The sequence below is a fragment of the Penaeus vannamei genome, chromosome 3 (assembly GCF_042767895.1).
Source record: "Penaeus vannamei isolate JL-2024 chromosome 3, ASM4276789v1, whole genome shotgun sequence".
NCBI lineage: Eukaryota > Metazoa > Arthropoda > Malacostraca > Decapoda > Penaeidae > Penaeus > Penaeus vannamei.
In genome coordinates, this window is record NC_091551.1 from 27,258,592 (window position 1) to 27,270,761 (window position 12,170).

Below are 12,170 nucleotides of genomic sequence, written 5' to 3' on the forward strand. Positions count from 1 at the left end.
CTTTTGGGCTTATGGTATCATATCTACCATTCATGAGTCTCTCATGGCTAAAATGAAGGCAAAAAGATTAAAAAATATATATCTAGATTTCCGCCAATGGGTATACTCGAACTTGAAAGGTAGTGCCCCGCCCATCCCATCGCCATCAGCTGATGGTCTGGACTCCCACAGGTATATAAGGGACGGCTGCCGCTTTTCCCGACAGACAGCTCCTCGACGGTGGGTCAACATGAATGCTCTGGTAAGCGCCAAACAGTGGATTTTGTAATGCATAATTTTGTGTGATTTTATAATCATGAGGCTAGTGAGACGAATACGTCAAAAGTGTGTTTCTGACCAAAGATTGTTTCCTTCCAGACTGTGATTTTGGTGGCGGCCCTCGTGGCTAGCGGTAGCGCCTCCTTGCTTGCGTACAACGGCGTATATGGAGGCCATCACGGCCTTCTTGGCGCCTATCCTTATGCAGGATATTCTGGTCTGCACCCTTACTCATACGCAGGTGTCCTTCCTGCAGCTGCTCCTATCACCCTCAAAACACCTGTAGTTAAGACCGTCGCTCCTGCACCTATCACATACAACGTCGCTGCCGCTCCTCTTGCTTACAACGTAGCTCCCTTCGCACCTGTAGCACCTATCCAGTCTCAGTACCACGCTCAGGATGAGATCGGTCAGTACTCCTTCGGTTACGCCGGCGGTCCTTCTTCACGCGCTGAGTCTCGCGACGCCTTCGGTGTTGTCCGTGGTTCATACAACTACGTGGACTCTGAGGGAAAGGTTCAGACTCAGCACTACGTCGCCGACGCCCTTGGATTCCGTGTGTCCGGCACCAACCTGCCAGTGGCTCCCGACGCCCCTGTAACTGCCCCTCTGGCCGCCCTTCCCGGTCCCCTTCCCGAACCCGTCCAGGACACCCCAGAGGTAGCAGCCGCTAAGGCCGCCCACCAACAGGCCTATGACGAAGCCGCAGCCGCTGCCGCTGCCGCCCCAGACACCCGCAAGAAGCGCTCCGTCCTTGCGGCTCCCGGTCTTGGCGTCTACTCTCCTCTCCGTTTCTCCTACGGATTCTCCGCTCCCCTCCACTACGCCCACCCAACAGCCTATGCTTCTCCTCTTCACTACACTGCCGCCCATCCCGCCCTCACCACCTACAACGCCGCCCACGTCCCCACCACCTACGCCGCCGCCGCCGGACCCGCCCTCCGTGACGCCGAGCTCCTCCGTGTGGTCCACAACCCCAGCCACGCCACCTCCTACCGCGTGCTCAACTGAGTGCCACGAGCTCCTTCACTCACAGTCGCTTGTGTGGACCTGGTGTGTAGAGCACTTGCCCGAACATTCGCTTGACTTTCACATAAAGGAAGCGGAAAGCTTGATCATAGATTTGGGATGTCTCGGGTGAAGTGTTGACACCTGCCATGCCTTGTGTTCACACTTGAAAAGCATAGTCATGTTAGCAAAACAATGAAATACTCTATCTTTTGAAAATATATGAAAGAAAATAATCTTGTCAATGATTTACCTTAACCTATCAATGATTGTCCTGGTAAATGATTAATAGTCAGTACGAGTATAAATATATTTATACATATGTGTATATATATATATATACATATGCATGCGTGTATATATTTATGTATATATATGATTATACATAAATATGTATATATATGAATATACATAAATATGTATATATATATAAATATACATGTATATATATATATATATATATATATATATATATATATATATATACGTGTGTATATGTGTATACATACATACATATATATGTATATATGCATGTGTGTGTGTGTATCTGTATGTGTGCATATATAATATATATGTGCATATGCATATATATATACATATATTGATATATACACATACATATATATACATACTTAAACACATATATGAATGCATGTACATATATATACATGAATATGTTTATATATATGCATATATCTGTATTTATTAAACATATTCCTACATAATATAAGTATATCTATATATGCATATACATATACATGTACACACATGTATATATGTTACACACACACACACACACACACACATATATATATATATATATATATATATATATATATATATATATATATATGTCTGTGCGTGTGTGTAGGGTTACATGTATAAATGGACTCTACTCATCTACATATTTATGTGAATACACATCTGCGTGATTCTTGATTATTATTGCCGATAGGAAAGTGTGGTAACTGCAATCTGTTATATGTCCATCTCCATAACAGTGATTAATCTTATATTCACCAAGGTCCACGTAACGAATACGGTTCAAAATCCAAAGGGATGAAAATAGATTAATACAAAGTAGGAGGAAATATTGGGTGTCAGAAACGGTGCATTGATGACCAAATGGCAGAAAAAAGCGCACGGTATTATTCGTTCTCACGCAGCGCATCTGTGCTCTGGTTTCTTCATCCTTCGCCTTTATTTCTCCTTTTGCGTATTCTCTCTCTCTTTTCTTTTCTTTTTTTTCTCGTCTTCTTGTCTCTTTCTCTTTTCTTTTCTTTTCTTTGTTTTCTTTATTTCTTTTTTCTTCTTTTCCTTCTTTTTTCTTTTCTTTCCTTCTTTTCTTTTTTTTCTTTATTCCTTTTCTTTTTTTTCTTCATTTCTTCTTTCTTCCTTCCTGTTTTTCTTCTTTTTCTTTCTTTCGCTCTTTATCTCTTTTTCATGCTTCATTTCCGAAACGGAGCTAGACTTGAAAGGCTGATACTGACAGGATGAATATTAAAAATGTACTATAGTATATTATATAAACATTATATAATGTTCATCAACCTGTCAAACCGTAATCGTCACCACTACCATGTTGTGAAGTTCACTTTCACCTCGACATAATTTAGAAAAAGAATATATTTTGTAATTCACTTTGCAAGAAGAAAGATTCGCATGAAATCAATATATCAAATCCCACTCAACAATCATGTTATTCTTTTTATAAATCATCTATACGGTTATCTCCGTTACATAAAATTCTTTCACAATATATATATACTTAATATATGTATATATATATATATATATATATATATATATATATATATATATGTATGTATACGTGTGTATGTGTATCTATACAGATTTATGATAATGCGTTTATGCGTTTCTATTCTAACTATGGTTATGAAAGTAAGCCTTGATAATGGGGAAGTACAAAAATGGGTAATAATTTCTAATGCATTATTGTAATTATTGTCTTAAATGTCTATTATTGTAATGAAGTTAAAGATATAACTCCTTTATTATTCTTACAATCAGGAGGAATGTCAACGCGACAAAAAATACATTGCTACATGTCAAATCGTGAAACGTAAATATTGTTAAATATTGATGGGAATACGATTCACACAATAGAAAATATATGCGTATGTGTATGAGTTTATGCATGTTTGTATGTGTGAGAGCTTTGGATGAAATCCCTTGTATCAGAAAATTCCACTGTGACTGCAAATAATAGCATTTAGGTAAAAGAAAAGATATTGAATGCACACAACAAACATACACACAAATATGTACACATATTCATATGTGTATTCGTATATATATATATATATATATATATATATATATATATATATATATATACATATGTATAGAAAAAAATGCTTCAATAGGCTTCCGTGTTTCTGTTACTAAGGCCATGTTTGAATGTTCTTACTAGATTTTTGCAGCGCCACGACTAAAATTTCCCCCATCAAGTATCCGCACCGAAATGGCTGAGGCTATAGGTACATATTCATGTGTATGTGTATAACTAAATACATATAAACATGTGTGTAAAGATCTTTCTTGAACTGTACATCATTTATCCCGTCCATGCTATGCCTTTAGGCACCGGGCTATAAACACCCGGATGTGGAGAAAGGACGAGGCCCCGCCCATGTGGTCTCCCTGGATGGCGGTCATGGAGGCTTCGGCTATAAAAGGAACAACTACGGTCATTTTCGTCAGACAGCTCCTCGTCGGTGGGTCAATATGAACGCTCTGGTAAGTGCAGCGCTGATACACCTAAGCTCATATATATATATATATATATATATATATATATATATATATATATATATATATATATATATATATATATATATGTGTGTGTGTGTGTGTGTGTGTGTGTGTGTGTGTGTGTGTGTGTGTAAAACAATTCCAATGAGGAATTACACGAATACTAAATTGTATTTTTTTTTTTTTTTTTTTCAGACTGTGATTTCCGTGGCGGCCCTCGTGGCTAGCGGTAGCGCCTCCTTGCTTGCGTACAACGGCGTATATGGAGGCCATCACGGCCTTCTTGGCGCCTATCCTTATGTAGGATATTCTGGTCTGCACCCTTACTCATACGCAGGTGTCCTTCCTGCAGCTGCTCCTCTCTCCCTTAAAACACCTGTAGTTAAGACCGTCGCTCCTGCACCTGTCACATACAACGTCGCTGCCGCTCCTCTTGCTTACAACGTAGCTCCCTTCGCACCTGTAGCACCTATCCAGTCTCAGTACCACGCTCAGGATGAGATCGGTCAGTACTCCTTCGGTTACGCCGGCGGTCCTTCTTCACGCGCTGAGTCTCGCGACGCCTTCGGTGTTGTCCGTGGTTCATACAACTACGTGGACTCTGAGGGAAAGGTTCAGACTCAGCACTACGTCGCCGACGCCCTTGGATTCCGTGTGTCCGGCACCAACCTGCCAGTGGCTCCCGACGCTCCTGTAGCTGCTCCTCTGGCCGCCCTTCCCGGTCCCCTTCCCGAACCCGTCCAGGACACCCCAGAGGTAGCCGCCGCTAAGGCCGCCCACCAACAGGCATATGACGAAGCCGCAGCCGCTGCCGCTGCCGCCCCAGACACCCGCAAGAAGCGCTCCGTGCTTGCGGCTCCCGGTCTTGGCGTCTACTCTCCTCTTCGTTTCTCCTACGGATTCTCCGCTCCCCTCCACTACGCCCACCCAACAGCCTATGCTTCTCCTCTTCACTATACTGCCGCCCATCCCGCCCTCACTACCTACAACGCCGCCCACGTCCCCACCACCTACGCCGCCGCCGCCGGACCCGCCCTCCGTGACGCCGAGCTCCTCCGTGTGGTCCACAACCCCGCCCACGCCACCTCCTACCGCGTGCTCAACTGAGTGGCGGGAATCCAGTCACGTGAGGTGTGTAGAGCGTCGCCCTTGCCCCTTTCTGCATTTTAAGAGGAGGCTGGGGTTGAATGTTGACACACCTCATTATCTGTACAAAGAGCGTCTATAAAATAATCAAATTGTGTTTCTCAAATAAACAAATGATAAAGATATCTACTGTTTACAAAACTAACAATAGCTTGATAACTGTTGCTCTAAAATAACGTTTGGGAAGAATATATATGTGCGCATATTTGCATGTATAAGTATATATGTATGTGCTTATATATACAATGCACGCACACGTACGCACACGCAACCAGACATGTTTGTCTGTATATATATATATATATATATATATATATATATATATATACATATATATATATTCATATATACACATACATATGAACGGCTACACGTAAGCATCTCAGACATCTCCCTTTGAAATCCTAAACGATATGGTATCAGAGATACATCCCAAAGATGCTGGCCTTCTTATTTATCAAGCAGACCAACAGAAGTGTAGTAAGTTACAAAAGCATTAATTCTTCCACCAAGTCTGGAACAGCCACAGTAATGTATGAGCAGCATAATCAAATGCCGGAAACACTTTCGAATTACAACTCAAAATGCATCAATATACATCTCTATTTTCAAACGTATTATACCATAACAAATAGATGAATATATGAATAAACAGACGACGTTATACCGTTGGGAGATTTGGCAATTGGTAAAAATAGTGCCCAGATTTTGGAGCTTCTAACAGAATCCCAACATCAGCCATGTACTGATTTACAGCAAGGAATTCTACGGCACAAGGCCAATAGATTTTGAATAATCAAGATCGGATTATGGCCATTTTGAAGATCATATTACCATCATTATTATAATTATCAAAATCTTTATTATCGTTATCATTCTGAATATCAGGGCATGAGGTGCTAATAGCAGATCTAAGATACTTCACTGCAAGTCAACATATGCCCAACACTGCACTCTTATTAAAGCTATAAATACGCTACCCTTAAATTACTTTCTTACAATCAATTAATATACCACATCATATGATGTAATTTTGGTTATGGTCAACTGCATGTGCCACTATACTTTTATTTGGCTTTGAAGAAGTTTTTTTTACCGGGTGTACTGTGTTCTCAAAGAGTAATGTATCTTTCTTATGATTATTCTACCATTGCTAGTATTGGCCTTAATACTGTTATATTGATTACTGTAGTAACTACTCTTGTTTGTGATGTTATTCTATCAGTTTTAAAATAAATTCTTTATCATAATTACCAATACCATTATCATTATCACTATCACCGTTTTCAAAAATATTCTACCTCTAATATTGCTGATAAATCATCTGCGACATCAGCATCATAATCATTATCATAAGTTTCATTATTATCAGTGTTAATATTTGTAGTTATCATGTTTATCATTATCATTGTTATTGTTGATGTAGTTAGTATAATTATTGTCAATGTTTTATCATAATTATAGTTGTAATTATTAGTAGTAATAGTATTATATTATCATTAATGTTATTACCATTACCATCTGGGGTTTAGTGCTGGTGAAAAGCGACTTTCCTATCATGGGCTATTTTTTAACTTTGATGTCAGCAGATAAATTGTATAGTACCATATATCTTTATATTTGTATCATTGAATATCAGACGATCAGACATATATATAAAAACCTAAATATCTGTGTGCACATATAGATACACACAAATACACACATACACATACCCACCCCCTACTTATGCGTGTTTAACGTTTATATATAGCCGTTAAACCCAGCTTCATCCCGGACCTACAAAACTGTATCAGGATGTATCAGGAGGAGGGATCAGGATGCGAAAGAAAGGGAAAGCCCCGCCCTCGACGCCGCTACTCGGCGCTAATGGTCAAGACGCTAACCGACGTCTTCAAGGGGCGAGGACAGTCAGTGCCCCAAGACAGCGCCTGGATGGTGGGACCGCATGAACACTCTGTCTAGGGAAGCTCGATTTCGCTGGGGTCGAATTATTCAAGCTTGTCTAGTTTAGTTGTTTTAAATAATGTTCACTCTTTGAAGTAATCTTCAGATGACGATTTCTGTGGTGGTCCTCGTGGGTCGTGGCAGCGTTTCTCGGCTTGCGCACGACACCGTATATGGAAGCTACCACGGCCTCCTTGATTCTATTTATTCTAGGTTATTCATATCTGCATCCTTACTCGTACGCAAAACACCTGTTATCACGTTTGTCGCTCTTGCTCTCGTGAGAAACAGGATGATGATGGTAATTATGGTAAAATAATATTAATGGTAATATAATGGTTGTGATGATATTGATATTAATCGTAATGATAATGATTATAGTGAGAAAAATGGCAATAGCAGTGATAATCATTATATTCTAATAATTTAAGTTATAATGATATTGATAGCAATATAATGATAATGTTAACGATAATAATGATAATGATTATAAAACAATAATAATGATAATGATTATAAAACAATAATAATGATATTGATAATAATGATAATAGAATTATGATAATCATAGCACTAATAACAATACCAACAGCAATAAAGATGATGGCAGTAATGATCATAATCTATTATCTAATTCTACTGGTATTTCGTCTATTCTGCGTGACTGCGGAGTTGAAGTCGCTGCTTTTCATGTAAAACGGGATGACATGTAAAGAATGACAAACGCATACATACAAACACACGCGCACATAAATGCATGACATTACGAATCTGTCTTAATCTAGCTCTATTAATCATAATCATTATCAGCATTACTGTTGTTATCATCATTGCCATTCGTCTCCGAGGCAAGTGTACTGCACTGAATTAGACCGTCAAGAATTTACACGGGGGTGGGTGGGGGGGGTAAGAAGGAAGATAATGAGGGAAGGGGAATGGGAAAGTGGAGAAGAAATGAAGGGGAAAGAGGCTTAAGGGGGAAAGGATCTTAAACAGGAGAGGGAGATGGGGAAAGCGAAAGGAAGAAGCGGAGAGGACATGAAGAGAAAAGAGGTAAGTATAAGGGGGAAGAGAGGGGGTGCTCAGGGAGTAAAGGGAAATGAGGGAGGGAGGGGAGAGGATAAGGGAAATGGGAGGGAGCTAATATGGGGCTTAAAGTGGAGGGAGGAGTGAATTTAAAGATTTGGGAGCGATGATAAGAGTCTATGATAGTATTTATCAGGATAATGATAATAATAACAATAATAATAACAGTGATAATAATGATAATGATGATAAGTAATACTGATAATAACAGCAGCAGCAGTAGCAATGATTATAATGAAAATAATAATGGTAAAGATAATCACAATCATAATGATAACAAGAAAGAACGAAAATGATAATACTGATAATAATAATGATAATCATAATGATAATCAAAATAGTAATAATTATTATAACGGAAATAATCATAATGACAACAAAAATGATAGTAATGAGGATGATAGCGTTAGATATAATAATCACAGCAGTAATAGTAGTAACAATAATCATTATCACAGTAATAACAATAAAGATAATGATGATAATGAAAATAGCGATGATAAGGATAGTTATATAATACTGACTATAATGTATAATACTAATGATAAAGACAACAATGATATCAACGGTAATAATAATGATTATATTAATGCTATAAACAATAATCATGAAAAAGATATCAATATTATCAACAATAATGATAGTAATGATAACAATGATGACAATTATTTGTATAGTAATAATAGTAAAGATAATGGCAATAAATCAATGCTAACAGCAAGAACGACAATAATAATGAGATATAACAAACTAGTAGCGATAATGACACTGGCAACGATAACTTAAATAACAAGATCAACATGCTGCATCTGGTTTACCAAGGCCACCTGAAAGCATTAGTGTGTATCACTGACAAACACGTTCATAAATCAGATAAAACGATAAACAAATAAATAAATGAATAATTTTCAACCATTATCCAGTGATTGTCTCATTCGGGTGTTCCAGGTGTACAAAGGACAAATGAAAGCCTTCGCCACAGGTAAGCGCCTCAAGGTATCTCTCGCCCACATTCTTGAGTATCTATAGCATTGAAGCACGTTGGAAAGTATTAACTGTATTTATGAATGGAAAAATTTAATAATTCATAAGTACGTTCATTTTTTATTATCATTACTATTATTTGTGCAATGAATATAAAACGCTGCGTCATATCATAACAGCATAATCTTATTACCATTTCTACTGTGAAGTTTATTTCCGTAATAATTCATGTACTTAAAACAACTCACTCGGTATCTCCTATTTTACGCATGATGTATGATAAATTCATATAAACTATTCCCCGTCTCTACTCGTCTCCTCTCACCCCGGAACTAGGGAATCACAGCCATACAAACGGAGCGGCAACGGCGGGCCTATCGAGCCACGCCCTCCGCGCCAGTGTTAAGCCGAGGGTCAAGGCGACTTCCTGCAGTATATAAGGGGCTGTCTCGGCCATACCCGGCAGACAGCTCCTCATCGACGGTGGGTCAACATGAACGCTCTGGTGAGTACTACAACAGAGGCTAGGTTCTACTCTTTCCGTGATTATATACATATATGCGTGCATACAAACACTCGCCCACACACACATTATATATATATATATATATATATATATATATATATATATATATATATATATATATATATATTGCTTGGTTAGTCTCCGGTAACAAATGCTTCTTTTCAGACTGTGATTTCCGTGGCGGCCCTTGTGGCAAGCGGCAGTGCTGCTGTGATTCCTTATAACGGCGTATATGGAGGCTACCACGGCCTTCTTGGCGCCTACCCTTATGCAGGATATTCTGGTCTGCACCCTTACTCATATGCAGGTGTCCTTCCTGCAGCTGCTCCTCTCACCCTCAAAACACCTGTAGTTAAGACCGTCGCTCCTGCACCTGTCACATACAACGTCGCTGCCGCTCCTCTTGCTTACAACGTAGCTCCCTTCGCACCTGTAGCACCTATCCAGTCTCAGTACCACGCTCAGGATGAGATCGGTCAGTACTCCTTCGGTTACGCCGGCGGTCCTTCTTCACGCGCTGAGTCTCGCGACGCCTTCGGTGTTGTCCGTGGTTCATACAACTACGTGGACTCTGAGGGAAAGGTTCAGACTCAGCACTACGTCGCCGACGCCCTTGGCTTCCGCGTGTCCGGTACCAACCTTCCCGTTGCTCCCGACGCCCCCGAGGCCGCCCCTCTGGCCGCCCTTCCCGGCCCCATCCCCGAACCCGTCCAGGACACCCCTGAGGTAGCCGCCGCCAAGGTTGCCCATCAACAGGCCTACGACGAAGCCGCCGCCGCCGCTGCTGCTGCCCCCGACACCCAGTAAGAATTCTGAACTGGAGAAAACACAGTGATATGTTCTACAGTACATGGTGTGTAGAGCACTCGAGACCAAGTTCGCCAACATCCGAGACCTTGCTTTGGACCGTGTGTTGACCACCATAACTTGTACATATGTAAGGAGCGCATTCCTTTCCATGAAAAGAAGAGCTTTATTAAAGTCCAAAAGAATAAATAATATTTGTACTTTGAGTTTTCATTTGTTTGAACCAGGCAAAGGGTAATCAATGATGAGTTATATGACAAATATAAGCAAGCAAAAATCATATATAATGAAGGATTTGATCTTTATATAACATGTGAATATGTAATGGAAATGTTTAAAACTCATGTAGGCCTACACCTTCAGAAAAAAAAATCCTAATATCTTGATTTTACTCAACACTATATCTAACCTTCCATAACTATCAGAATAAAAATTAAGTCGATTTTGATTGTATTGGGATTATATGATTATTATTATTATTATTATTATTATTATTGAAAAGACGTGAACATTACCCTAAATGGATAGAATTTGCATTGAATGAGACCTGTAACTAGTTTAGAAGTACACCAACCCTAATCAAAGATCATCAGTAACAATTCATTGGCGCCCGGTCGTGAACCCAATCAGGGGCCGGATTTACTAAACTCTCTCGTAAACGCTATCTCTCGTCACAGTTACGAGAACTATCAACGATTTCTCAACTAGCGACTTCACGGCCTATTTTCAAATGCCAAACAACGAGAGCGCAGGGGTCTCGTAACCGTAACGACCGAATTTTCTATCGCTAGGTGTCGTAGGGCTTTATTTCCTAAAAGAACGGATGGATCGACCAATCAGCGTTAGCTCGGAAAAAATCGACCAATCAGAGAGCGTTATCCGCTGAACTGAGGCAACACTAATGAGTTTTACTTAAGACAGTTTCTATATCACCACCTGGTGAATCATCACCTTTTATTGATCATTACCACCTTTATAAATAGACTTATAAATTCTGATACTTTACATATATATATATATATATATATATATATATATATATATATATATATATATATATATATATATATAGCTAAGGCTATACCCATCTCTCTCTCTCTCTCTCTCTCTCTTTCTATATATATATATATATATATATATATATATATATATATATATATATATATATATATTCATAAACATATATTTGTATGTATATGCATGTATGTATATACATTATACATACAAAAATTCACATATATACATATATCTATTAATCTATATATGCATATATATTATATATATACATACATATATATATATATATATATATATATATATATATGCATATATATATATATATATATATATATATATATATATATATATATGTGTGTGTGTGTGTGTGTGTGTGTGTATGTATGTATGTATATATGCACACACGCACACAAACACACACACACACACACACACACACACACACATATATATATATATGCATAATATATATATATATATATATATATATATATATATATATATATATATATATATATACATACATATACATGTATATATTTTTGTATATATAGAATTGTATGTATATATGCATGTATGAATAAAGTATATATATATATATATATATATATATATA

The 12,170-nt window shown here is 38.4% G+C and overlaps 3 protein-coding genes across 3 annotated transcripts; all 3 read left to right on the forward strand.

Moving 5' to 3' along the window:
• The first annotated feature begins 204 nt into the window (after positions 1 to 204).
• On the forward strand, positions 205 to 1,502 carry LOC113813093 (cuticle protein 19.8). The gene is made up of 2 exons (XM_027365031.2): positions 205 to 241; positions 358 to 1,502. Exons 1-2 carry the CDS (start codon positions 230 to 232, stop codon positions 1,267 to 1,269), a joined length of 924 nt encoding a protein of 307 aa, XP_027220832.2. The 5' UTR covers positions 205 to 229; the 3' UTR covers positions 1,270 to 1,502.
• A 2,484-nt stretch (positions 1,503 to 3,986) lies between these two features.
• LOC113829874 (cuticle protein 19.8) lies at positions 3,987 to 5,312 on the forward strand. The gene is made up of 2 exons (XM_027383049.2): positions 3,987 to 4,026; positions 4,237 to 5,312. Exons 1-2 carry the CDS (start codon positions 4,015 to 4,017, stop codon positions 5,146 to 5,148), a joined length of 924 nt encoding a protein of 307 aa, XP_027238850.2. The 5' UTR covers positions 3,987 to 4,014; the 3' UTR covers positions 5,149 to 5,312.
• Positions 5,313 to 9,614: 4,302 nt separating this feature from the next.
• On the forward strand, positions 9,615 to 10,726 carry LOC113829888 (cuticle protein 6). The gene is made up of 2 exons (XM_027383062.2): positions 9,615 to 9,709; positions 9,896 to 10,726. Exons 1-2 carry the CDS (start codon positions 9,698 to 9,700, stop codon positions 10,535 to 10,537), a joined length of 654 nt encoding a protein of 217 aa, XP_027238863.1. The 5' UTR covers positions 9,615 to 9,697; the 3' UTR covers positions 10,538 to 10,726.
• Positions 10,727 to 12,170: the final 1,444 nt, after the last annotated feature.